The sequence below is a fragment of the Siniperca chuatsi genome, linkage group LG16, assembly GCF_020085105.1.
Source record: "Siniperca chuatsi isolate FFG_IHB_CAS linkage group LG16, ASM2008510v1, whole genome shotgun sequence".
Classification (NCBI taxonomy): domain Eukaryota; kingdom Metazoa; phylum Chordata; class Actinopteri; order Centrarchiformes; family Sinipercidae; genus Siniperca; species Siniperca chuatsi.
This window is the reverse complement of record NC_058057.1, coordinates 27,073,863-27,098,021: the sequence shown is the minus strand read 5'-3', so window position 1 is coordinate 27,098,021 and position 24,159 is coordinate 27,073,863. Positions and strand designations below refer to the sequence as shown.

The 24,159-nt window shown below is 40.8% G+C and overlaps 2 protein-coding genes and 1 pseudogene across 5 annotated transcripts; all 3 read right to left on the bottom strand.

The window, feature by feature from the left end:
- Positions 1–259: 259 nt before the first annotated feature.
- Positions 260–12,614, bottom strand: LOC122863524 (trace amine-associated receptor 1-like). Of its 4 annotated transcripts, none has more exons than XM_044170097.1 (3): positions 11,885–12,614; positions 10,836–11,722; positions 260–432 (listed from the first exon to the last, which is right to left on the bottom strand). In XM_044170097.1, the coding sequence occupies exons 1-3, from the start codon at positions 11,930–11,932 to the stop codon at positions 306–308; spliced, it is 1,062 nt and encodes a 353-aa protein (XP_044026032.1). In that variant the 5' UTR covers positions 11,933–12,614; the 3' UTR covers positions 260–305. The 4 variants fall into 4 exon arrangements, with proteins under 4 accessions (XP_044026032.1, XP_044026033.1, XP_044026035.1 ...); XM_044170098.1 differs by lacking the exons at positions 10,836–11,722; positions 11,885–12,614 and adding exons at positions 3,093–3,131; positions 3,391–3,729 and having other exon boundaries at positions 260–1,332; XM_044170100.1 differs by lacking the exons at positions 10,836–11,722; positions 11,885–12,614 and adding an exon at positions 1,443–1,482 and having other exon boundaries at positions 260–1,332.
- A 3,031-nt stretch (positions 12,615–15,645) lies between these two features.
- Positions 15,646–18,107, bottom strand: LOC122863518 (annotated as a pseudogene).
- A 3,550-nt stretch (positions 18,108–21,657) lies between these two features.
- On the bottom strand, positions 21,658–23,815 carry LOC122863519 (trace amine-associated receptor 1-like). Its single transcript, XM_044170093.1, has one exon. The coding sequence runs from the start codon at positions 22,853–22,855 to the stop codon at positions 21,854–21,856; it is 1,002 nt and encodes a 333-aa protein (XP_044026028.1). The 5' UTR covers positions 22,856–23,815; the 3' UTR covers positions 21,658–21,853.
- Positions 23,816–24,159: the final 344 nt, after the last annotated feature.

The window sequence follows — 24,159 nt, the reverse complement described above, 5'->3', positions numbered from 1 at the left end:
TCACTAAAAGCTCTACAAAACAAACCTTGCAAAAAGTTATGCTCTAATTCATTTCGATTAAATTTTTGTTGCATTTTTTTTGCCCACTTTGATTCATTGTTGTTCAAGTGTTCTTGTAAGATCTTGTAACACTGCATTAAAACAGTGTTGTTTTTTTAATTTCTAGTATTTGTTTATAATGGCTAAATAAAAATAAATGTGATGCACAGAGTGCAATATTGAGATAAATAAATATATATTTTAAAGTTGAGATGTTTCTCTTTATTCCTCCATCCATGTCAAGATTTCAGCACTACATAAAACAATCAAAACAATTTTGAGTTAGCAAAATCACCTTGAAATATTTTTCCAGAAATGATCATTCTGAAAGCTGATCTGAACCAGCGGTAAAAGAAAGCATAAATTAATGGATTGAGCATTGAATTTGACAATGTAAGCCAGTTAAGTGTTTCAATCACGAGGACTGGTGGGGGATTATAAGCGAAAGGCTGAAAGTTGACACAAAGAAAGTAAGGAGTCAAACATAAAAGAAAAACTCCCATGACTATAGCCAGAGTTTTGGTGGCCTTTCTTTCCATCTTACTGACAGTTGCTCCAGACTTGGTGCTCTGACAGGTTGTGTTCTGGATGCTCTTTGCTTGTCTTTGTGCCACAAGGAAAATCTTCAGGTAAATACAGAGCATTATAATCGCTGGAAAGTAAAAGGAAAAAACAGGTCCCATAGTGTTTGCCATTACAACATCAACTGAGCACATTTCTTCACATGTTCCTTGGCTGAATCCTGCAATTATGATGCCAATTCCAATTAGAGCAGAAATACCCCAGCTCACCAGGATCATGATCACAGTAACGTGAACATTTATTTTAGTTCTATATGTCAGAGGCTGACATACTGCATAATATCTGTCAATTGAAATACAGCATAAATTCAGAATAGAAGATGTGCATAATGATACATCAAAGCTATCTCTTATTTTACAAAATAGATCTTCATGATACAGACATGAGGATACAGTGAATGCCATGCTGAAAGGAAAGACTAAAACTCCTACAAGCAGGTCAGCCACAGCCAGAGACAGGATGAGGTAGTTAGTAGGGATGTGGAGCTGTTTGAAGTAAATTATGGAGATTATTACAAGAAGGTTTCCACATATTGTGACAACAGACAATGAACCAAGGAAAATATATAATAACACACATGTTATGGAAGGGTTGCTTGTAAATACGTAAGTTGTATTATCTGATTCATAGCAGGGATGTATGTCATTGATAGTGTAAGTCCCATTGATGGTTAATTCTGGTTCCATGCTTCTCGATTTCTGCAAGAATAATCTATAATATTAGGAACATTTAAAAGATATTTAGTTCAGCATGTATGTACAACTACAAAAACAGCAATATTCTAAAGCAATGAAGACTTTCCATTCACTTTTTTCCCTTACCTAGTAACACCTCAATACTCAATACAGTCCATGCAAGAACAGTGTTGTGTGTCCCACTGTGCCACTGTGAAGAACCTTTGCACTTGGTACAGTATTTATCAACCCCTATCTCATTGCCTAAATTAACATAAACTTTGGTAATCCAATCAGATGTGGGTACAAAATGATGAGTAATTATACACCAATTGTGTCTGTGTCTGTGTGTGTGTGTGTGTGTGTGTGTGTTTGCTTGCAAGTATTTTAATAATCTCCAAAAGCTTTTCAAATAGATAATTTCATTTTGCCAATAAGACTGAAATAAGATATATTGTATACACTTGAAATACAAAGCACATAACTATGAAAATTCTCCTTGGAAATAAAACAAAAAACAAAAAAGCTCCTAGCCAAGAAAATCCTCCTAAGTTTATTAACAACATAACACCAAGCAAGTCATTCCATCACTGAGCTAGAGCTGGAGGTTATGTATGTCTCGCAGAAAGTGCTTTGTGTGAAGTGTGAAGAAAAGTTAAATTTTTTCTGGTTTTCCCTCTGATGTCCTCCGACTGCTCTGCCTCAGCTTTCAGTGATTTAGTGTCCTGATGGACAGATAGCTTTACTTGTTGTTAGCAGCTACTTTAGCCACTAACTACTGTTAACTGTAGCTGCCATTAGCTAGTTAGCCATGCAGCTAGCCGTCCTATTAGCTGACTTTGCCAGAGCTCGGAGCACTGGGATTGGTGTTTACACCTCTAATACAGGAGCTTTGGACCGCCAGGAACGCCCAACGTGTTCTCATTCCCAGGGTGTCAAATATCGACGTTTTGTCACACCCCTTTACGTCGTATAAACACGCACAAGGTGCCCTTTGGCATTAGTAGGAGATGCCTTCAGAAACGCCACTTAAAAGTGTGGTTAGGTTTAGGGAAAAAACCACTTGGTTCGGCAGTAGGACATCATGTGACAAAAGTCACATAAGTCACGTGACATGTAACGTAACATAAAACGTTAACTTTTGGTTTCACACGGGACACAAACCTTGGGTGAAAGTCCTGGGTTTGTTCGTACCACATTTAAACAAGTAATAATAATCTGTGATATGTGCTCAAGTCTGCACAGTTTGAAATCTCACCACATTTTCTTTTGTCAACATAGTGTAGCCTACAATTAGTGTGATACTTTTACTATGGTTAAATTAGGTTTGCTTGGAGTATCATGGCTAAGAGAACATTCTTTTCTTCATTTTTGAAAAAGATTTTTTGAAGATCAAATCTTGTTTTTATAAAGAAAATAATTAAATCTGACCAGAATGCACCAGTGGCAGTAACACATTGAAAAAAACAAGGTAAGCTGATATACTATATATCTTTAAAATGAAATGGTCTTGTTTGAATAGACCAAAAATTAAACTGCAGCCTACTGGTAGGCCAATTTCATAATAATTTAACCATCTCAAAGGGAAAAATAGAACCATATGTTATATTTTAATTAGACTCTGCCTCATTGATCACCATGATCTTATGTTGATACCAAACATGTCATGCTAGCTTACTGGGAAAGGGGCTAAATATCGCTCCAAAGTCTTTGCTGCAAGGTCGTTGACTCCTCAATGTCAAATGATTGCTTGCAAAAACCTTTAGTAGCCACTTCATAAACACACGTCCTCGGTACCTGTTTCACCTGCCGCTGCTCCACTCTCAGTGGCTGTTTCTGAAATTGAGGGCCATGTTTTTCATGATGTTAAACTTTGCTAGGTAATGTTGATAGATATAATGTCATGACGTTGTAGCTATGATGCTGATTAATTTATGATACTGACTAAATTAAGTTTTATAACTAGATTCGGGAACAAAGACCATGTCTTGAACACATCCCATTTCCGTGCACAAGTATTTAAGCACACCCTATCTGTTCCCTTCCCTATCGACATACATGTTACGCGCGAAATAGTAAATAGTTCTTCACTTACCTCACCATGGACTGCGAGCTGGTTCTCAGCCCCTCGGACCGTGATCCATCCGTGGTTTCTGAATCTCCTCCGTCCATAATCACATCCACACCTACGCGGCCAGCCCACCCGCGCTCTGTTATCCACGTCGCTTAGCAATGCATCGCCATTACTCTCCATCCAGCAGCTCCAGTCAGACACCACTGAACTTACACAGAGGCCGTATCCAACATCGCCAGCCTTCGGGAGAAACCCACTCTTCCAGTCAACTGACTTTCAACCAGTCGGACCTCAACACCAAACTTACAGCCCCCGGATTCAGCTGCCTCCTATGTTCATAACAACTCCAGCCATCATGACTCTAATCGACCCCTGTTTATCCCCACGCAATCAGCCCCTTTCATCCCTCTCCTCAACCCCTTTCATCCTTCCCCTTGACCCCCTCATCTACCATACAAGTCTGCATCAGAGTAATTAACTTCTTCCCAAAAACGTTCGCCCCCTCACTTCAGACCTCCTTGCCTGCTGCATTAGAACTCTTCTGTCTCCTTACACAAAGTCCTAGAATCCATGTTCCCACTGGCATTCTTCAGCTTTCCATGCAGCTCAGAGTTCACTGCTTCTAGCCTCAACTACATCCATCTCTACACCCAACTATGTCCGACACTCTAATCCATCACCTCAAATTCAGCAAGACAGTCTGGTCTACCTCAACCCATCTACCTCTTTCGACTCATACCAAGTCTCCAGGCAGGTAATCCCTGACCACATCATCAAAATTCTTGGCCGCCGGCCTTCTCCAGCATCCCTACATCTGCAATGATCTGTACGACATCAGAAACACCCATGCATGTCTTTCCATTTGAAGTTTTTTGGGGCTCTATCTGAATCAGAGCATACAAAGAGGCGGCTCCCTCACTCAGAGTCTCGACTCCCCTGGTTCCCTCCTGTCTTTCCGCTACCAGCTGGCTCCAGTCCATCACAGTACTCCTCCATCCATCCGGCCATGACCCCGATTTTTCTCCTCGTCTGTTCACCACTCACCTTTCCCTCACATCCCTTCATCCCTCTACCTTCAGCCCTTCATCCCTCACCGATGGACCCTCAGTCCATCCTTCTTACATCATCTTGGTTCTCCTCCATTCATAATACACAATAAACTATCGTAGAAAAGGTTTCAGTCGTAGTCATCTGGACACTGTTTTCAGAATCAAGACGTTTCGGCTCCCATCCGGAAGTCATTCTCAATTGTGAAAAAATTGGACGGGAACTGGAAATTTAAGCTACTCTGAGTTACATAAGCCCTGCCCTCAGGAAGGAATCTGCCTGAGTATCTGTTAATAGCTAGTTTCACCTGAAACTAACCTAATAGTTTCCAAGATGGCCCAGTAATCAGTAATCAGGCCTATTGTTTTCTGGCTGCATCTACTTCATCACTGTTAAGTGCCTGATTAGCATGTGATAGGCGAAAAATGTGAAAAAAGAGAACCCCTCTTTGAACAGAAATGGTGGTCTGAGATTTAATCTAAGTCTATCAGAGTGTATTATCACCTTGGTCACGCCTATCACATGCTAATCCACATCTTTATTGGCATGGTCTTTTGCTAATTTATGTTATACGATGCAAATATGCTCCAAGCTAGATTCCTGGCTGAATGCCTTCAATCTAAATAACTGCTGGTATTAGCTTAAACCATTCTTAAACTGTGTTAGTTGTGCTCACCTTTCTTTTGAAAGAAATTAGTCAAAAGCTCTCTGTTTGCATTCTTTCTCTTAACTTTCTTTGTTTTCTTTCTTGGTACCACAATTTTCCTTTCTTGGGGAAAGACATGACCTACAGTGCATGTTGGTGCTCCAGCATCAGCAGCCATGGCTCATTTAGCCGTGTTTAGAGATGAATCCCAGGGGCGGACTAAACCATTTTGCACCTTTCGTAAGGGGTGAAAGGAGTCTCAGAGATCCTCCACAATTTTTGGGGGGATACAAAGTTCAGTCTCTCAACCGATTTATTCTGCCAATTTTAATTGAGTTATGACACTAATTACTTAGAAATTAAAAATTGCAACAAACAAATTTCATTCTAGGCTTTTCAAGGGCCCTCCCCCCATTGGGGCCCTGGGTAGTCAGTCCCAATCTTCCCCCCACTAAGACGCCCCTGAGGAGGCCTGAGGCATCTCTTTATTTGGAAATTCAGAAATTCTGTTATTCCCAGTGTGAGGAAAGAGATGTGGTTTTAAGCTGTTTTGATTACTTTATTTCTTCAGCAGTAAGATAGGTTCAGATTTTTTGTTTTCTTAAAACCATACTCATATGTAATAGAAAGATTTACTGGTTCCTCAATTCAAAAGATATTGATGTTACGTTCGCAAATGATCCGATTCTTTTCAATTGCTCTTTGGTACGAAGGAAGGGAACTGAGTGACAGCCGTTTCACTGCCTGCCCTAAGTCCATTCCTCTTTACGTGAACAGTATTGTCACAAACTGTCTGCAACTCACATCACTATAGTGGGTCCGCTTGATTACTGTCCTGGAGTATGCTGGTGCTGCATCAGCTGGGTGAAGGTTTTTCTAATATTAAGTGTTGCATGAATTACATTCAAGGCAAGGCAAATTTATTTACATAACACATTTCATACAGAGAGTAAATTCAAATGAGGAAATTCACTGACAAAGCAGAGGGATATGGCGTCACCTTGTGTAATGTTTACAATGCAGATTATTGACATTAGGTCTGGCAGTAATTTACGAGAAATTTGGTGCTGCTAAACCTAGTCCACACATGCAAAATGAAATTATATTGGTGGGATGTCTAAGTTTGATTCTGATCCAAATCTTAACCTATCATTATCCTAGTGATTATTTCACAGATAAACCTAGTAATGCCCACCCGCTTAAAAAAAAAAAGAAAAACGAATGATGAGGCTCTCAGAAAAGAACAGAGGGAACATATGGGTATTTGATTTTGAAATATTGTGAATATAGGTGTGTGGAAGGGATCTTTTATGTTTTTCTGTTGGCCAGTACAAAGTCAAGTACGAGCTTCAGCAAAACCATTCTAGTGATAGGACAACATAAAGCCCTGCCTAAGTAATTTAGACTGGTTAAATAAACTACTTTGTAAAATAGCTTTACGAAACAATCTTTTACAGATCAGCATGTGTTATTGTGTTGAAATTAATGCCAAACAGTTTTTATTTTACAGTTAGTATTGTTAAATAAGAACTACAAGTGTATATACAGTCAATTTTGCTCAGACAGTGAATATAGTAAATATATTATAGTGGTATAAGTTAATCATTATTGTTTCAACCTGTCATTATTCTCCAGTTAAAATGGTATCTGAACATTCAAATCAACAATCAAAACAATTTTGAGTTAGCAAAATCACCTTGAAATATTTTTCCAGAAATGATCATTCTGAAAGCTGATCTGAACCAGCGGTAAAAGAAAGCATAAATTAATGGATTGAGCATTGAATTTGACAATGTAAGCCAGTTAAGTGTTTCAATCACAGCAATTGGTGTTACATCGTATGTTAAAGGCTGAAAGATGATAAAAAGAAAGTACGGAGTCCAGCATAAGAGAAAAACTCCCATGACTATAGCCAGAGTTTTGGTGGCCTTTCTTTCCATCTTACTGACAGTTGCTCCAGACTTGGTGCTCTGACAGGTTGTGTTCTTAAAGAAGTACATTCAATTATTAACTGTATATGACTGATTATGATTATTGATTAAGTTTTCAAATTTTTAGATTTAGTCTTAAAGGTAGCAATTCTAAAACAATTTGAGATATTAATATAAATTTTACAATTCATTATCTATTAACAGTAATACACAATGAGTTACAAATGCAATACACTCAAGATATCATTAGGTCGACAGGTTATACTAGTAATATTTTGATAAGAGGTTACACACACGGTCATTTTGCAAATTCGGTTTGCCATATACATATTGAGTTAAATCTTGTTTGAAGCCAGAATGATTCAAGAAGCTAACAAAGTGGTAATTTTGAAGGAAAAAGGTCATAGTAACCTAGTGAAATAAATGTCAATATTGATAATAAATAGGAAAACATCTTAGAAGACGAAGATTAATGTGTTAAGTTATACTTATTAGTATTGATAAAATCTTATCTATTTGACATTCAATTTCATTATTAACATAATGAATACTAACGGAATTTAAATAATGATACTTATTCCATATATACATATTTCTTAGGATGAACTATTAAATAAAATGTGATTAACTACTATAAATGACTTGTGTACATAGATCAAGGAAGGTAATTATCATTTTTAAGAATTAAAGTTGCAATTACTAATGCTTCATTATGTGATGTAATGAAGCAACGAAGGATAGTCTAATAACAGGAAAATTACATGATCTTAATTATACCAACATCTACTATGCAAACAAGTAGTTCAACTTATCAGAAAGAGTGATGTACTAACGATAATGCTATCTAAAGAAATATCAATGCATTAGCTAGTAATTTTACATTTTATATTTTTATAGATGCCATTATAACAAGTCATAGTTATCATGTTAGAATAATAATTGATTACGGTATCAGTTTAATTTCATTTAAAATTTTAATTTTAATAGTAATTTAGACTCAGTAAAGTCTGAATGACACTGAACTAGACTACATCAGTAACAGATCTCAGGTGAGAATGAAGCTAATGTCACCTAAGAAATCGAGCACTATGGATATTAGTCATTGCAAGCAATTGCTAATAAGTCATCACTAGGCTAGCATGATCATTCACAACAGATTACATTGATATGAGTGTACATTACAAACAACATTAGTGCGTAAACGATGTCACCAGCAATTGAACATATAGTATGATTAAAATAAATGTTGCAGATAATTCGTAAAAATTAAGACAGACTCTAGCATGACTAGAATACAAAGTCATATTGAAATACAGAATATCAATCTTGTAGATAGATGTATTACAAAAGTTTTACATATCATGCAAGATCTTATCATATTCAGCTGATTTAATCTAGTAATTATTCTGCGTAATACTCATTCATAATTATAAATATTGAAAGTGACATTACAGAAGCTATGACATATGATAAGATTACAATAATGTTTAATTAGTTTATGATGTAATATCATAGATGTATCATAACTCATGTCTTCAATCTATTCACATGATTGACATTTCCTAGTGATCTCAATGTCTGATTCAAGATATTGTATACAATGTCGAAGATCAAGCATTGTACAATACGAGTATAACTAAATCTGATACAATTAAGCAATAATTAGACTAACCAGTCATTCATATTCATTGATTCATATCTTCATTGTAGATCGATATATTGACTAATATCAATTATCAACTTCTACATCAAATATACTAGATAATGCGTTAATGCTACTCTAGATAACTTAAGCTCAGTACAATGAAATTATCATGTAATGTAGCATGAAGCATCAGTTTACAATACAGAAATGATAAACTGACAAATAGATTACATCAATCTATATGCTTATTATTTAGTTGCAGTTATAATCATAGTTAATCACATGTTTAAATTCGCATTAATTGCATACACTATCTTAGCAAACTTGTAATGCTACATTGAATCGTATGTACAACGTGTTGATCTAAGCAGTTATCTATCATAGTTAACTATACATGAATCAGATAATCGATTGCATGTCGTACTGGCATTTCGATAATAATCATTCATGTCAAGTAATATACACTAGGATTGTTACTTCAATTGCAACTTGTCATATACTGTTCTTATCACTTAATTCTTACTATTATGATACTGACTATCGTAGTTATCATTTCATCGATATTGACTAAGCTATTGTCAATCAACTAACTCAAGTGAATAGTGTACACTGACTGTGCACGTACATCATCGAGCTCATATCCAGCCATAGTAGTCGCACTGATCTTGTCAACTCGGCAAGCAGTCGAGCTAGTGCATGACAATCAGACTCATAGGAAGTCTGTATCACTGACTGCTTGCTCAAGCACTAGTCTCGAGCACGTACTGTGCAATAGACTACTCACAGTGAATTCCGTTGACTCATGCATGTCCATCGTCTCCAGCTTATACACGATCATTGAGTACATGTACATGCACACATGCAGATAAGATTGACAGCCGTCATGCATGAGTCAGAAGACAGCTTCAATTCACTGCCTGCCCTAAGTCCATTCCTCTTTACGTGAACAGTATTGTCACAAACTGTCTGCAACACACATTACGATAGTGGGTCCACTTGATTACTGTCCTGGAGTATGCTGGTGCTGCATCAGCTGGGCGAAGTTAAAAGGTTTTCTAATATTAAGTGTTGCATGAATTACATTCAAGGCAAGGCAAATTTATTTACATAACACATTTCATACAGAGAGTACATTCAAATGAGGAAAGCAGAGGATATGGCGTCACTTTGTGTAATGTTTACAATGCAGATCATTGACATTACGTCTGGCAGTAATTTACTTAATAATTTAGTGCTGCTAAACCTAGTCCACACATGCAAAATGAAATTATATTGGTGGGATGTCTAAGTTTGAATCTGATCCAAATCTTACCCTATCATTATCCTAGTGATTATTTCACAGATAAACCTAGTAATGCCCACCCGCTAAAAAAAAAAAAAAAAGAAAACGAACGATGAGGCTCTCAGAAAAGAACAGAGCCATAAGATCCGGCTCCCTTCCGGCTGTAATTCCCATCACTTTTAGAAGATAGCAACTTGATTTGACTAACTAAGACATTTAGCTTCGGCTGAACTTTAGAGTGCTTTTCTGTAGCAAAAGAGGACTGTGGATTTTGACCCCCATCACTTACAGTGTAGTTGCTCTATGTAGAAACCACATCCCAGGCAGTATAGAGAGCAGGAATGATCACAGCAACCAATAACTCTTTCAAAGAACATATGGGTATTTGATTTTGAAATATTGTGAATATAGGTGTGTGGAAGGGATCTTTTATGTTTTTCTGTTGGCCAGTACAAAGTCAAGTACGAGCTTCAGCAAAACCATTCTAGTGACAGGACAACATAAAGCCCTGCCTAAGTAATTTAGACTGGTGAAATAAACTACTTTGTAAAATAGCTTTACGAAACATTCTTTTACAGATCAGCATGTGTTATTGTGTTGAAATTAATGCCAAACAGTTTTTATTTTACAGTTAGTATTGTTAAATAAGAACTACAAGTGTATATACAGTCAATTTTGCTCAGACAGTGAATATAGTAAATATATTATAGTGGTATAAGTTAATCATTATTGTTTCAACCTGTCATTATTCTCCAGTTAAAATGGTATCTGAACATTCAAATCAACAATCAAAACAATTTTGAGTTAGCAAAATCACCTTGAAATATTTTTCCAGAAATGATCATTCTGAAAGCTGATCTGAACCAGCGGTAAAAGAAAGCATAAATTAATGGATTGAGCATTGAATTTGACAATGCAAGCCAGTTAAGTGTTTCAATCACAGCAATTGGTGTTACATCGTATGTTAAAGGCTGAAAGATGATAAAAAGAAAGTAAGGACTCCAGCATAAGAGAAAAACTCCCATGACTATAGCCAGAGTTTTGGTGGCCTTTCTTTCCATCTTACTGACAGTTGCTCCAGACTTGGTGCTCTGACAGGTTGTGTTCTGGATGCTGTTTGCTTGTCTTTGTGCAACAAGGAATATTTTCAGGTATATACAGAGCATTATGATTGCCGGGATATAAAAGGAGAAAATATATGCCAGAGTGGTTGATATTAGAGCATCAATTAAACAACTTTCTCCACATTTTCCTTGATTAAAACCTGCAATTATGATGCCAATTCCAATTAGAGCAGAAACTCCCCAGCTCACCAGGATCATAATCCCAATAACACAATCATTTATTTTACTTTTATAAGCTAGAGGCTGACATACTGCATAATATCTGTCAATTGAAATACAGCATAAATTCAAAATAGAAGCTGTGCTCAGTGTAACATCAAAGCTTCCTCGTACTTTACAAAATATAGTTGTATGATACCAACATGAGGTTACAGTGACTGCCATGCTGAAAGGAAAGACTAAAACTCCTACAAGCAGGTCAGCCACAGCCAGAGACAGGATGAGGTAGTTAGTAGGTAAGTGGAGCTGTTTGAAGTAAATGATGGAGATTATTACAAGAAGGTTTCCACATATTGTGACAACAGACAATGCACCAAGGAAAATATATAATAACACACATATTATGGAAGGGTTGTTTGTAAATACATAAGGTGTATTATCTGATTCATAGCAAGGATGTATGTCATTAACAGTGTAAGTCCCGTTGACAGTCACTTCTGGATCCATGTCTCTCGATTCCTGCAATTCAATTTTCAATTATTAACCATTTACATTGAGAAAACATTTTAAATACTTGAACATTTACTTCAGCATATGTAACCACAACAACATTAATGTTCTTAAGGAACAAAGACATTAAGTTAAAATAACTAAAGACAAGTAGATCATTAAGTTTCATACCATACACCTCAAGTTAGCTGACACATCAGTGTTGATGTGTGTCCTCATTCACTGTTGCATTGTTCAGAACCTTAGGACTTCAATAATCAACTCCCACCTAATTACCATAATTAATTCAAAGGTGTGTTGTCCAATCAGATGGGATACACTACATTCATGTTTGCATGTGATATGAGAGACACTAACTGTGTAGGTTTGTCCTTAAGTCTGTTTGAACTATTTCAAAGTAACTTTTTAACTTTTTTTAGTAGTAATATAAGATATACTGCACTGTATACAAATGCAATGCAAACTACGAATGTGCTCCTTGGCCATGATTGGTATCGGAAGTGGGATCTGAGACGATGATTTCGCTTAGAGAGATTGACAAACTCATTGCTCGCCTCAAAGCAACAAGTCAGCAGAGCAGCGGATCAGTGCGCACGAAGAACAAGCTACAGAGGAGAGAACATCGAGGAGCAGTCAAGCAGAAGCTGACGCCAACAGCTGTAAATGATGCCATCTCTCCCTCACGCCTTTCTGAGGTACCCACTCAGCCCTTCCAGTAGCGTCATATCACGCTGCCACCTCTTCCGATCAGAAGTCAGCGACTGGCGCACCGCTACTTACAGCAACAGCCAGAAGAGACGCTGCCCCCTTACCCCATACAGCAGTGGCCAACTCTACAGTGCCACCAGAAGGCTCCCCTATGGTAAAACTGCCACAACCTGGGACCCTGCCTGACACTGGGGGACTTGGGGCCCCATCAAGCGTTGCATAACCACAGTGACCGTGAGCGAGACGCGAGATGAGAGGAAGAGGTCCCTTTAGCCTTGTTTCCAACAAGCACTCCAGTTCAGTTCAGTTCGTTACACATTAGAAGGGTTACTTTCGCGTTTCCATTGGCAAAAGTTGTGCATGGTACAGAACAGAACCACTCCATACCGTCCCGTTTTTTCGTTACCCCACTGTTGAGGCTCCAAGCAAGCTGAGCCATACTAAAAGGTGGAGTTAAAACACTGCAGACCACTGACTGGTCAGAGAGGACTGGAGTGACCAGAGTTGTCTCGTCATCTCCGCTCTGATGTAGGATTTCCCAAACTCTCAATCAAACAAAGATTGTCTCCTTGTCTCACGACCCTCACCCCCCATCCCTTCATCCCTCATACCTCCCGATGGACCCTCAGTCCATCCTTCCTACATCATCTTGGCTCTCCTCCATTCGTAATACATAATAAACTATTCTAAATCCACATCTTTATTGGCATGGCCTTTTGCTAATTTATGTTATACGATGCAAATATGCTCCAAGCTAGATTCCTGGCTGAATGCCTTCAATCTAAATAACTGCTGGTATTGGCTTAAACCATTCTTAAACTGTGTTAGTTGTGCTCACCTTTCTTTTGAAAGAAATTAGTCAAAAGCTGTTTTCTCTGTTTGCATTCTTTCTCTTAACTTTCTTTGTTTTCGTTCTTGGTACCACGATTTTCCTTTCTTGGGGAAAGACATGACCTACAGTGCATGTTGGTGCTCCAGCATCAGCAGCCATGGCTCGTTTAGCTGTGTTTAGAGATGAATCCCAGGGGCGGACTAAACCATGTTGCACCTTTTGTAAGGGGTGAGACGAGTCTCAGAGATCCTCCACAATTTTTTCAGAAATTCTGTTATTCCCAGTGTGAGGAAAGACATGTGGTTTTAAGCTGTTTTGATTACTTTATTTCTTCGGCAGTAGGATAGGTTCAGATTTTTTGTTTTCTTAAAACCATACTCATATGTAGAAGAAAGATTTACTGGTTCTTCATTTCAGAAGATATTTGTTGTATGCTGTGCTGTGTAGTGGTATGTGGACCCAAAGGCAGATGACCAGGAAGCGGTAAGAGGTGAAGTAGCCGGCTGGCTATCGTGCTTAATGGGGGTGATGTGGTTTACAGGCAAGTACAGGCAGACCAGTAGGCAGCCAAGTAATGAACAGACAAAAGGCAGATAGGTTACCGACTGGCAGTGGTGGAAGCAGGGGAGTGAGTCCAAGGTGGCCAACAGTTCACTAGGGAGCAGGCAAATTATAAAAATCCGGGATCCAGCCAAGGTCCAAAGGAGACAAAGAATCCAATACAAACTCATGGTAAGAATGCTGGGGAACTGGGCACAGGAACCAGGTACCACAAAAGGTGCACCAAACGGTGACACACACAAAGGTCAGGAACACTCACAAGACAGGAACAAAACTCAAGGCAGTAATCGCACCATACATAACAACATTGACCTAACACTGAACAAAGACAGAGACACAGACTAAATACCCTAGGGGAGGATCAGGTGGGAGACTTTGGGCGGACGGCCCGGGGGCTGGGCATGTGCAGAGCTCAGGCTGAGAGCTTCTGGAGATCGGCAACGAACACTGAGACCCTCTGGAGACTGGCGGCGAAGACTGAGACCCTCTGGAGACCGGCGGCGAAGACTGAGACCTTCTGGAGACCGGCAACGAAGACCGAGACCCTCTGGAGACCGGCGGCGAAGACAGAACCCTTCTGGAGACTGGCGGCAAAGACTGAGGCCTTCTGGAGACCGGCGGCAAAGGTGAGACCGCACTGGAGGCCGGCAACAAAGGCGGGACCCCTCTGGAGGCCGGTGACGAAGGTGGGACCCCTCTGGAGGCCGGAGAATCAGATCAGGGCCCGGTGACAGGACAGCAGGACAGTAAGCCGGCGATGGAGAGACTGGTAGAGGAGCTGGCAGAACCAGTGATGTCCGGGAACCCGGAGCCTGCCACTCCGGCAGAAAAGGAGGATACTGCTGCGACCCAGCAGATGGTTCTGCTGCGTGCTGCGGTCCAACCAAGGAAGGAGGCGGCTGCGATCCAACCGGGGCAGGAGGCGGCTGCGATCCAGCGGCGACGAGGGATTGGTGCTGCTGCGATCCAACCGGGGCAGGAGGCGGCTGCGATCCAGCGGCGACGAGGGATTGGTGCTGCTGCGATCCAACCGGGGCAGGAGGCGGCTGCGATCCAGCGGCGATGAGGGATTGGTGCTGCTGCGATCCAGCGGCGATGAGGGATTGGTGCTGCTGCGATCCAGCAAAGAGTCCAGGAACTGGGGGCTGCTGCGATCCATTACGTCTGGCAGTAATTTACGAATAATTTAGTGCTGCTAAACCTAGTCCACACATGCAAAATGAAATTATATTGGTGGGATGTCTAAGTTTGAATCTGATCCAAATCTTACCCTATCATTATCCTAGTGATTATTTCACAGATAAACCTAGTAATGCCCACCCGCAAAAAAAAAAGAAAAGAAAAACGAACGATGAGGCTCTCAGAAAAGAACAGAGCCATAAGATCCGGCTCCCTTCCGGCTGTAATTCCCATCACTTTTAGAAGATAGCAACTTGATTTGACTAACTAAGACATTTAGCTTCGGCTGAACTTTAGAGTGCTTTTCTGTAGCAAAAGAGGACTGTGGATTTTGACCCCCATCACTTACAGTGTAGTTGCTCTATGTAGAAACCACATCCCAGGCAGTATAGAGAGCAGGAATGATCACAGCAACCAATAACTCTTTCAAAGAACATATGGGTATTTGATTTTGAAATATTGTGAATATAGGTGTGTGGAAGGGATCTTTTATGTTTTTCTGTTGGCCAGTACAAAGTCAAGTACGAGCTTCAGCAAAACCATTCTAGTGACAGGACAACATAAAGCCCTGCCTAAGTAATTTAGACTGGTGAAATAAACTACTTTGTAAAATAGCTTTACGAAACATTCTTTTACAGATCAGCATGTGTTATTGTGTTGAAATTAATGCCAAACAGTTTTTATTTTACAGTTAGTATTGTTAAATAAGAACTACAAGTGTATATACAGTCAATTTTGCTCAGACAGTGAATATAGTAAATATATTATAGTGGTATAAGTTAATCATTATTGTTTCAACCTGTCATTATTCTCCAGTTAAAATGGTATCTGAACATTCAAATCAACAATCAAAACAATTTTGAGTTAGCAAAATCACCTTGAAATATTTTTCCAGAAATGATCATTCTGAAAGCTGATCTGAACCAGCGGTAAAAGAAAGCATAAATTAATGGATTGAGCATTGAATTTGACAATGCAAGCCAGTTAAGTGTTTCAATCACAGCAATTGGTGTTACATCGTATGTTAAAGGCTGAAAGATGATAAAAGAAAGTAAGGACTCCAGCATAAGAGAAAAACTCCCATGACTATAGCCAGAGTTTTGGTGGCCTTTCTTTCCATCTTACTGACAGTTGCTCCAGACTTGGTGCTCTGACAGGTTGTGTTCTGGATGCTGTTTGCTTGTCTTTGTGCAACAAGGAATATTTTCAGGTATATACAGAGCATTATGATTGCCGGGATATAAAAGGAGAAAATACATGCCAGAGTGGTTAATATTAGAGCATCAATTAAACAACTTTCTCCACATTTTCTTTGATTAAAACCTGCAATTATGATGCCAATTCCAATTAGAGCAGAAACTCCCCAGCTCACCAGGATCATAATCCCAATAACACAATCATTTATTTTACTTTTATAAGCTAGAGGCTGACATACTGCAAAATATCTGTCAATTGAAATACAGCATAAATTCAAAATAGAAGCTGTGCTCAGTGTAACATCAAAGCTTCCTCGTACGTTACAAAATATAGTTGTATGATACCAACATGAGGTTACAGTGACTGCCATGCTGAAAGGAAAGACTAAAACTCCTACAAGCAGGTCAGCCACAGCCAGAGACAGGATGAGGTAGTTAGTAGGTAAGTGGAGCTGTTTGAAGTAAATAATGGAGATTATTACAAGAAGGTTTCCACATATTGTGACAACAGACAATGCACCAAGGAAAATATATAATAACACGCATATTATGGAAGGGTTGTTTGTAAATACATAAGGTGTATTATCTGATTCATAGCAAGGATGTATGTCATTAACAGTGTAAGTCCCGTTGACAGTCACTTCTGGATCCATGTCTCTCGATTCCTGCAATTCAATTTTCAATTATTAACCATTTACATTGAGAAAACATTTTAAATACTTGAACATTTACTTCAGCATATGTAACCACAACAACATTAATGTTCTTAAGGAACAAAGACATTAAGTTAAAATAACTAAAGACAAGTAGATCATTAAGTTTCATACCATACACCTCAAGTTAGCTGACACATCAGTGTTGATGTGTGTCCTCATTCACTGTTGCATTGTTCAGAACCTTAGGACTTCAATAATCAACTCCCACCTAATTACCATAATTAATTCAAAGGTGTGTTGTCCAATCAGATGGGATACACTCCATTCATGTTTGCATGTGATATGAGAGACACTAACTGTGTAGGTTTGTCCTTAAGTCTGTTTGAACTATTTCAAAGTAACTTTTTAACTTTTTTTAGTAGAAACTTAATATAAGATATACTGCACTGTATACAAATGCAATGCAAACTACGAATGTGCTCCTTGGCCATGATTGGTATCGGAAGTGGGATCTGAGACGATGATTTCGCTTAGAGAGATTGACAAACTCATTGCTCGCCTCAAAGCAACAAGTCAGCAGAGCAGCGGATCAGTGCGCACGAGGAAAAGCTACAGAGGAGAGAAGACCAAGGAGCAGTCAAGCAGAAGCTGACGCCAACAGCTGTAAATGATGCCATCTCTCCCTCACGCCTTTCTGAGGTACCCACTCAGCCTTTCCAGTAGCGTCATATCACGCTGCCACCTCTTCCGATCAGAAGTCAGCGACTGGCGCACCGCTACTTACAGCAACAGCCAGAAGAGACGCTGCCCCCTTACCCCATACAGCAGTGACCAACTCTACAGTGCCACCAGAAGGCTCCCCTATGGTAAAACTGCCACAGCCTGGGACCCTGCTTGGCAGTGGGGGACTTGGGGCCCCATCAAGCGTTGCATAACCACAGTGACCGGCGAACGAGACGAGATGAGAGGGAAGAGGTCCCTTTAGCCTTGTTTCCAACAAGCACTCCAGTTCAGTTCAGTTCGTTACACATTAGAAGGGTAACTTTCGCGTTTCCATTGGCAAAAGTTGTGCATGGTACAGAACAGAACCACTCCATACCGTCCCGTTTTTTCGTTACCCCACTGTTGAGGCTCCAAGCAAGCTGAGCCATACTAAAAGGTGGAGTTAAAACACTGCAGACCACTGACTGGTCAGAGAGGACTGGAGCGACCAGAGTTGTCTCGTCATCTCCGCTCTGATGTAGGATTTCCCAAACTCTCAATCAAACAAAGATTGTCTCCTTGTCTCACGACCCTCACCCCCCATCCCTTCATCCCTCCAGATGGACCCTCAGTCCATCCTTCCTACATCATCTTGGCTCTCCTCCATTCATAATACATAATAAACTATTCTAAATCCACATCTTTATTGGCATGGCCTTTTGCTAATTTATGTTATACAATGCAAATATGCTCCAAGCTAGATTCCTGGCTGAATGCCTTCAATCTAAATAACTGCTGGTATTAGCTTAAACCATTCTTAAACTGTGTTAGTTGTGCTCACCTTTCTTTTGAAAGAAATTAGTCAAAAGCTGTTTTCTCTGTTTGCATTCTTTCTCTTAACTTTCTTTGTTTTCGTTCTTGGTACCACGATTTTCCTTTCTTGGGGAAAGACATGACCTACAGTGCATGTTGGTGCTCCAGCATCAGCAGCCATGGCTCGTTTAGCTGTGTTTAGAGATGAATCCCAGGGGCGGACTAAACCATGTTGCACCTTTTGTAAGGGGTGAGACGAGTCTCAGAGATCCTCCACAATTTTTTCAGAAATTCTGTTATTCCCAGTGTGAGGAAAGACATGTGGTTTTAAGCTGTTTTGATTACTTTATTTCTTCGGCAGTAGGATAGGTTCAGATTTTTTGTTTTCTTAAAACCATACTCATATGTAGAAGAAAGATTTACTGGTTCTTCATTTCAGAAGATATTTGTTGTATGCTGTGCTGTGTAGTGGTATGTGGACCCAAAGGCAGATGACCAGGAAGCGGTAAGAGGTGAAGTAGCCGGCTGGCTATCGTGCTTAATGGGGGTGATGTGGTTTACAGGCAAGTACAGGAAGACCAGTAGGCAGCCAGGTAATGAACAGACAAAAGGCAGATAGGTTACCGACTGGCAGTGGTGGAAGCAGGGGAGTGAGTCCAAGGTGGCAAACAGTTCACTAGGGAGCAGGCAAATTACAAAAATCCAGGATCCAGCCAAGGTCCAGGGGAGACAAAGAATCCAATACAAACTCATGGTAAGAATGCTGGGGAACTGGGCACAGGAACCAGGTACCACAAAAGGTGCACCAAACGGTGACACACACAAAGGTCAGGAACACTCACAAGACAGGAACAAAACTCAAGGCAGTAATCACACCATACATAACAACATTGACCTAACACTGAACAAAGACAGAGACACAGACTAAATACCCTAGGGGAGGATCAGTTGGGAGACTTTGGGCGGACGGCCCGGGGGCTGGGCATGTGCAGAGCTGAGGACCTCGGGCTGAGAGCTTCTGGAGATCGGCAACGAACACTGAGACCCTCTGGAGACTGGCGGCAAAGACTGAGGCCCTCTGGAGACCGGCGGCAAAGGTGGGACCGCACTGGAGGCCGGCAACAAAGGCGGGACCCCTCTGGAGGCCGGTGACGAAGGCGGGACCCCTCTGGAGGCCGGAGAACCAGATCAGGGCCCGGCGACAGGACAGCAGGACAGTAAGCCGGCGATGGAGAGACTGGTAGAGGAGCTGGCAGAACCAGTGATGTCCGGGAACCCGGAGCCTGCCACTCCGGCAGAAAAGGAGGATACTGCTGCGACCCAGCAGATGGTTCTGCGGCGTGCTGCAGTCCAACCAAGGAAGGAGGCGGCTGCGATCCAGCAGTGGCGAGGAATTGGTGCTGCTGCAATCCAACCGGGGCAGGAGGCGGCTGCGATCCAGCGGCGACGAGGGATTGGTGCTGCTGCGATCCAGCAAATAGTCCAGGAACTGGGGGCTTCTGCAATCCAGCAAAGAGTCCAGGAACTGGGGGCTGCTGCGATCGAGCAGAGACCAGAAGAGACAGGGAGCTGCTGCGATCCAGCAAGGAGTGCTGGCTGCTGCGATCCAGTGAAGACAGGGAGCTGCTGCGATCCAGCAGTGGAGTGATGGCTGCTGCGATCCAGCAGGGAGTGATGGCTGCTGCGATCTAGCAGGGACTGGAGGCCGCCGCGGTGCAGGGACTGGAGGCGGCGGCGGCGGAGCAGGCGAGCAGCTGGGCAGTGGAGCAGGCGAGCAACTGTGGGAGCCTCGCTTCCTCCTGGGGGTTTTCCCAGAAGGCGCCAAGACAGCAACAGCCTGAGGTACTACCTGGCTAGCAGGCTGAGATGCTGACTGCAGACCAGCAGGCCGGGGTGCAGGCTGATGACTGGCGGGTCGGGAGTCTGGCTGGTTACTGGCGGGTCAGGAGTCTGGCTGGGAACCGAGAGCAGACACAAAGTCCTTGGCCCACTCAGGAAGGGAGTCCCACAGCCAGGGCTTGCGGGACATAGCAAAAAGCGCTGCAGCTTTGACACCGAACTAAGACAGAGACACGGACTAAATACTCTAGGGTAGGTGAGACAACGAGACACAGGTGCAAACAATTAAGGAAGGGCCAACAATCAAAACTGGAGGGAAAACAAAGCCAGGAAGTAAAACCACAAGACACACAAGGGAAGGAACACACTACAAGATAAAAGAGGAAATGAAAAACGTTAAACTACCACAATATTGATATTACGTTCGCAAACGATCCGATTCTTTTCAATTGCTCTTTGGTACGAAGGAAGGGAACCGAGTGCCGTTTCACTGCCTGCCCTAAGTCCATTCCTCTTTACATGAACAGTACTGTCACAAACTGTCTGTAACACACATTACGATAGTGGGTCCACTTGATTACTGTCCCGGAGTATGCTGGTGCTGCATCAGCTGGGCGAAGTTAAAAGGTTTTTCTAATATTAAGTGTTGCATGAATTACATTCAAGGCAAGGCAAATTTATTTACATAACACATTTCATACAGAGAGTACATTCAAATGAGGAAAGCAGAGGGATATGGCGTCACTTTGTGTAATGTTTACAATGCAGATCATTGACATTACGTCTGGCAGTAATTTACGAATAATTTAGTGCTGCTAAACCTAGTCCACACATGCAAAATGAAATTATATTGGTGGGATGTCTAAGTTTGAATCTGATCCAAATTTTATCCTATCATTATCCTAGTGATTATTTCACAGATAAACCTAGTAATGCCCACCCGCTAAAAAAAAAAGAAAAAGAAAAACGAACGATGAGGCTCTCAGAAAAGAACAGAGCCATAAGATCCGGCTCCCTTCAGAGAGCTGTAATTCCCATCACTATTAGAAGATTGCAACTTGATTTGACTAACTAAGACATTTAGCTTCGGCTGAACTTTAGAGTGCTTTTTTTGTAGCAAAAGAGGACTGTGGATTTTGACCCCCATCACTTACAGTGTAGTTGCTCTATGTAGAAACCACATCCCAGGCAGTATAGAGAGCAGGAATGATTACAGCAACCAATAACTCTTTCAAAGAACATATGGGTATTTGATTTTGAAATATTGTGAATATAGGTGTGTGGAAGGGATCTTTTATGTTTTTCTGTTGGCCAGTACAAAGTCAAGTACGAGCTTCAGCAAAACCATTCTAGTGACAGGACAACATAAAGCCCTGCCTAAGTAATTTAGACTGGTGAAATAAACTACTTTGTAAAATAGCTTTACTGAAACATTCTTTTACAGATCAGCATGTGTTATTGTGTTGAAATTAATGCCAAACAGTTTTTATTTTACAGTTAGTATTGTTAAATAAGAACTACAAGTGTATATACAGTCAATTTTGCTCAGACAGTGAATATAGTAAATATATTATAGTGGTATAAGTTAATCATTATTGTTTCAACCTGTCATTATTCTCCAGTTAAAATGGTATCTGAACATTCAAATCAACAATCAAAACAATTTTGAGTTAGCAAAATCACCTTGAAATATTTTTCCAGAAATGATCATTCTGAAAGCTGATCTGAACCAGCGGTAAAAGAAAGCATAAATTAATGGATTGAGCATTGAATTTGACAATGCAAGCCAGTTAAGTGTTTCAATCACAGCAATTGGTGTTACATCGTATGTTAAAGGCTGAAAGATGATAAAAAGAAAGTAAGGACTCCAGCATAAGAGAAAAACTCCCATGACTATAGCCAGAGTTTTGGTGGCCTTTCTTTCCATCTTACTGACAGTTGCTCCAGACTTGGTGCTCTGACAGGTTGTGTTCTGGATGCTGTTTGCTTGTCTTTGTGCAACAAGGAATATTTTCAGGTATATACAGAGCATTATGATTGCCGGGATATAAAAGGAGAAAATACATGCCAGAGTGGTTGATATTAGAGCATCAATTAAACAACTTTCTCCACATTTTCCTTGATTAAAACCTGCAATTATGATGCCAATTCCAATTAGAGCAGAAACTCCCCAGCTCACCAGGATCATAATCCCAATAATGCGATCATTTATTTTACTTTTATAAGCTAGAGGCTGACATACTGCAAAATATCTGTCAATTGAAATACAGCATAAATTCAAAATAGAAGCTGTGCTCAGTGTAACATCAAAGCTTCCTCGTACTTTACAAAATATAGTTGTATGATACCAACATGAGGTTACAGTGACTGCCATGCTGAAAGGAAAGACTAAAACTCCTACAAGCAGGTCAGCCACAGCCAGAGACAGGATGAGGTAGTTAGTAGGTAAGTGGAGCTGTTTGAAGTAAATGATGGAGATTATTACAAGAAGGTTTCCACATATTGTGACAACAGACAATGCACCAAGGAAAATATATAATAACACACATATTATGGAAGGGTTGTTTGTAAATACATAAGGTGTATTATCTGATTCATAGCAAGGATGTATGTCATTAACAGTGTAAGTCCCGTTGACAGTCACTTCTGGTTCCATGTCTCTCAATTTCTGCAATTCAATTTTCAATTATTAACCATTTACATTGAGAAAACATTTTAAATACTTGAACATTTACTTCAGCATATGTAACCACAACAACATTAATGTTCTTAAGGAACAAAGACATTAAGTTAAAATAACTAAAGACAAGTAGATCATTAAGTTTCATACCATACACCTCAAGTTAGCTGACACATCAGTGTTGATGTGTGTCCTCATTCACTGTTGCATTGTTCAGAACCTTAGGACTTCAATAATCAACTCCCACCTAATTACCATAATTAATTCAAAGGTGTGTTGTCCAATCAGATGGGATACACTACATTCATGTTTGCATGTGATATGAGAGACACTAACTGTGTAGGTTTGTCCTTAAGTCTGTTTGAACTATTTCAAAGTAACTTTTTAACTTTTTTTAGTAGTAATATAAGATATACTGCACTGTATACAAATGCAATGCAAACTACGAATGTGCTCCTTGGCCATGATTGGTATCGGAAGTGGGATCTGAGACGATGATTTCGCTTAGAGAGATTGACAAACTCATTGCTCGCCTCAAAGCAACAAGTCAGCAGAGCAGCGGATCGGTGCGCACGAAGAAAAGCTACAGAGGAGAGAACACCGAGGAGCAGTCAAGCAGAAGCTGACGCCAACAGCTGTAAATGATGCCATCTCTCCCTCACGCCTTTCTGAGGTACCCACTCAGCCCTTCCAGTAGCGTCATATCACGCTGCCACCTCTTCCGATCAGTTGTCAGCGACTGGCGCACCGCTACTTACAGCAACAGCCAGAAGAGACGCTGCCCCCTTACCCCATACAGCAGTGGCCAACTCTACAGTGCCACCAGAAGGCTCCCCTATGGTAAAACTGCCACAACCTGGGACCCTGCCTGACACTGGGGGACTTGGGGCCCCATCAAGCGTTGCATAACCACAGTGACCAGCGAACAAGACGAGATGAGAGGGAAGAGGTTCCTTTAGCCTTGTTTCCAACAAGCACTCCAGTTCAGTTCAGTTCGTTACACATTAGAAGGGTAACTTTCGCATTTCCATTGGCAAAAGTTGTGCATGGTACAGAACAGAACCACTCCATACCGTCCCGTTTTTTCGTTACCCCACTGTTGAGGCTCCAAGCAATCTGAGCCATACTAAAAGGTGGAGTTAAAACACTGCAGACCACTGACTGGTCAGAGAGGACTGGAGCGACCAGAGTTGTCTCGTCATCTCCGCTCTGATGTAGGATTTCCCAAACTCTCAATCAAACAAAGATTGTCTCCTTGTCTCACGACCCTCACCCCCCAT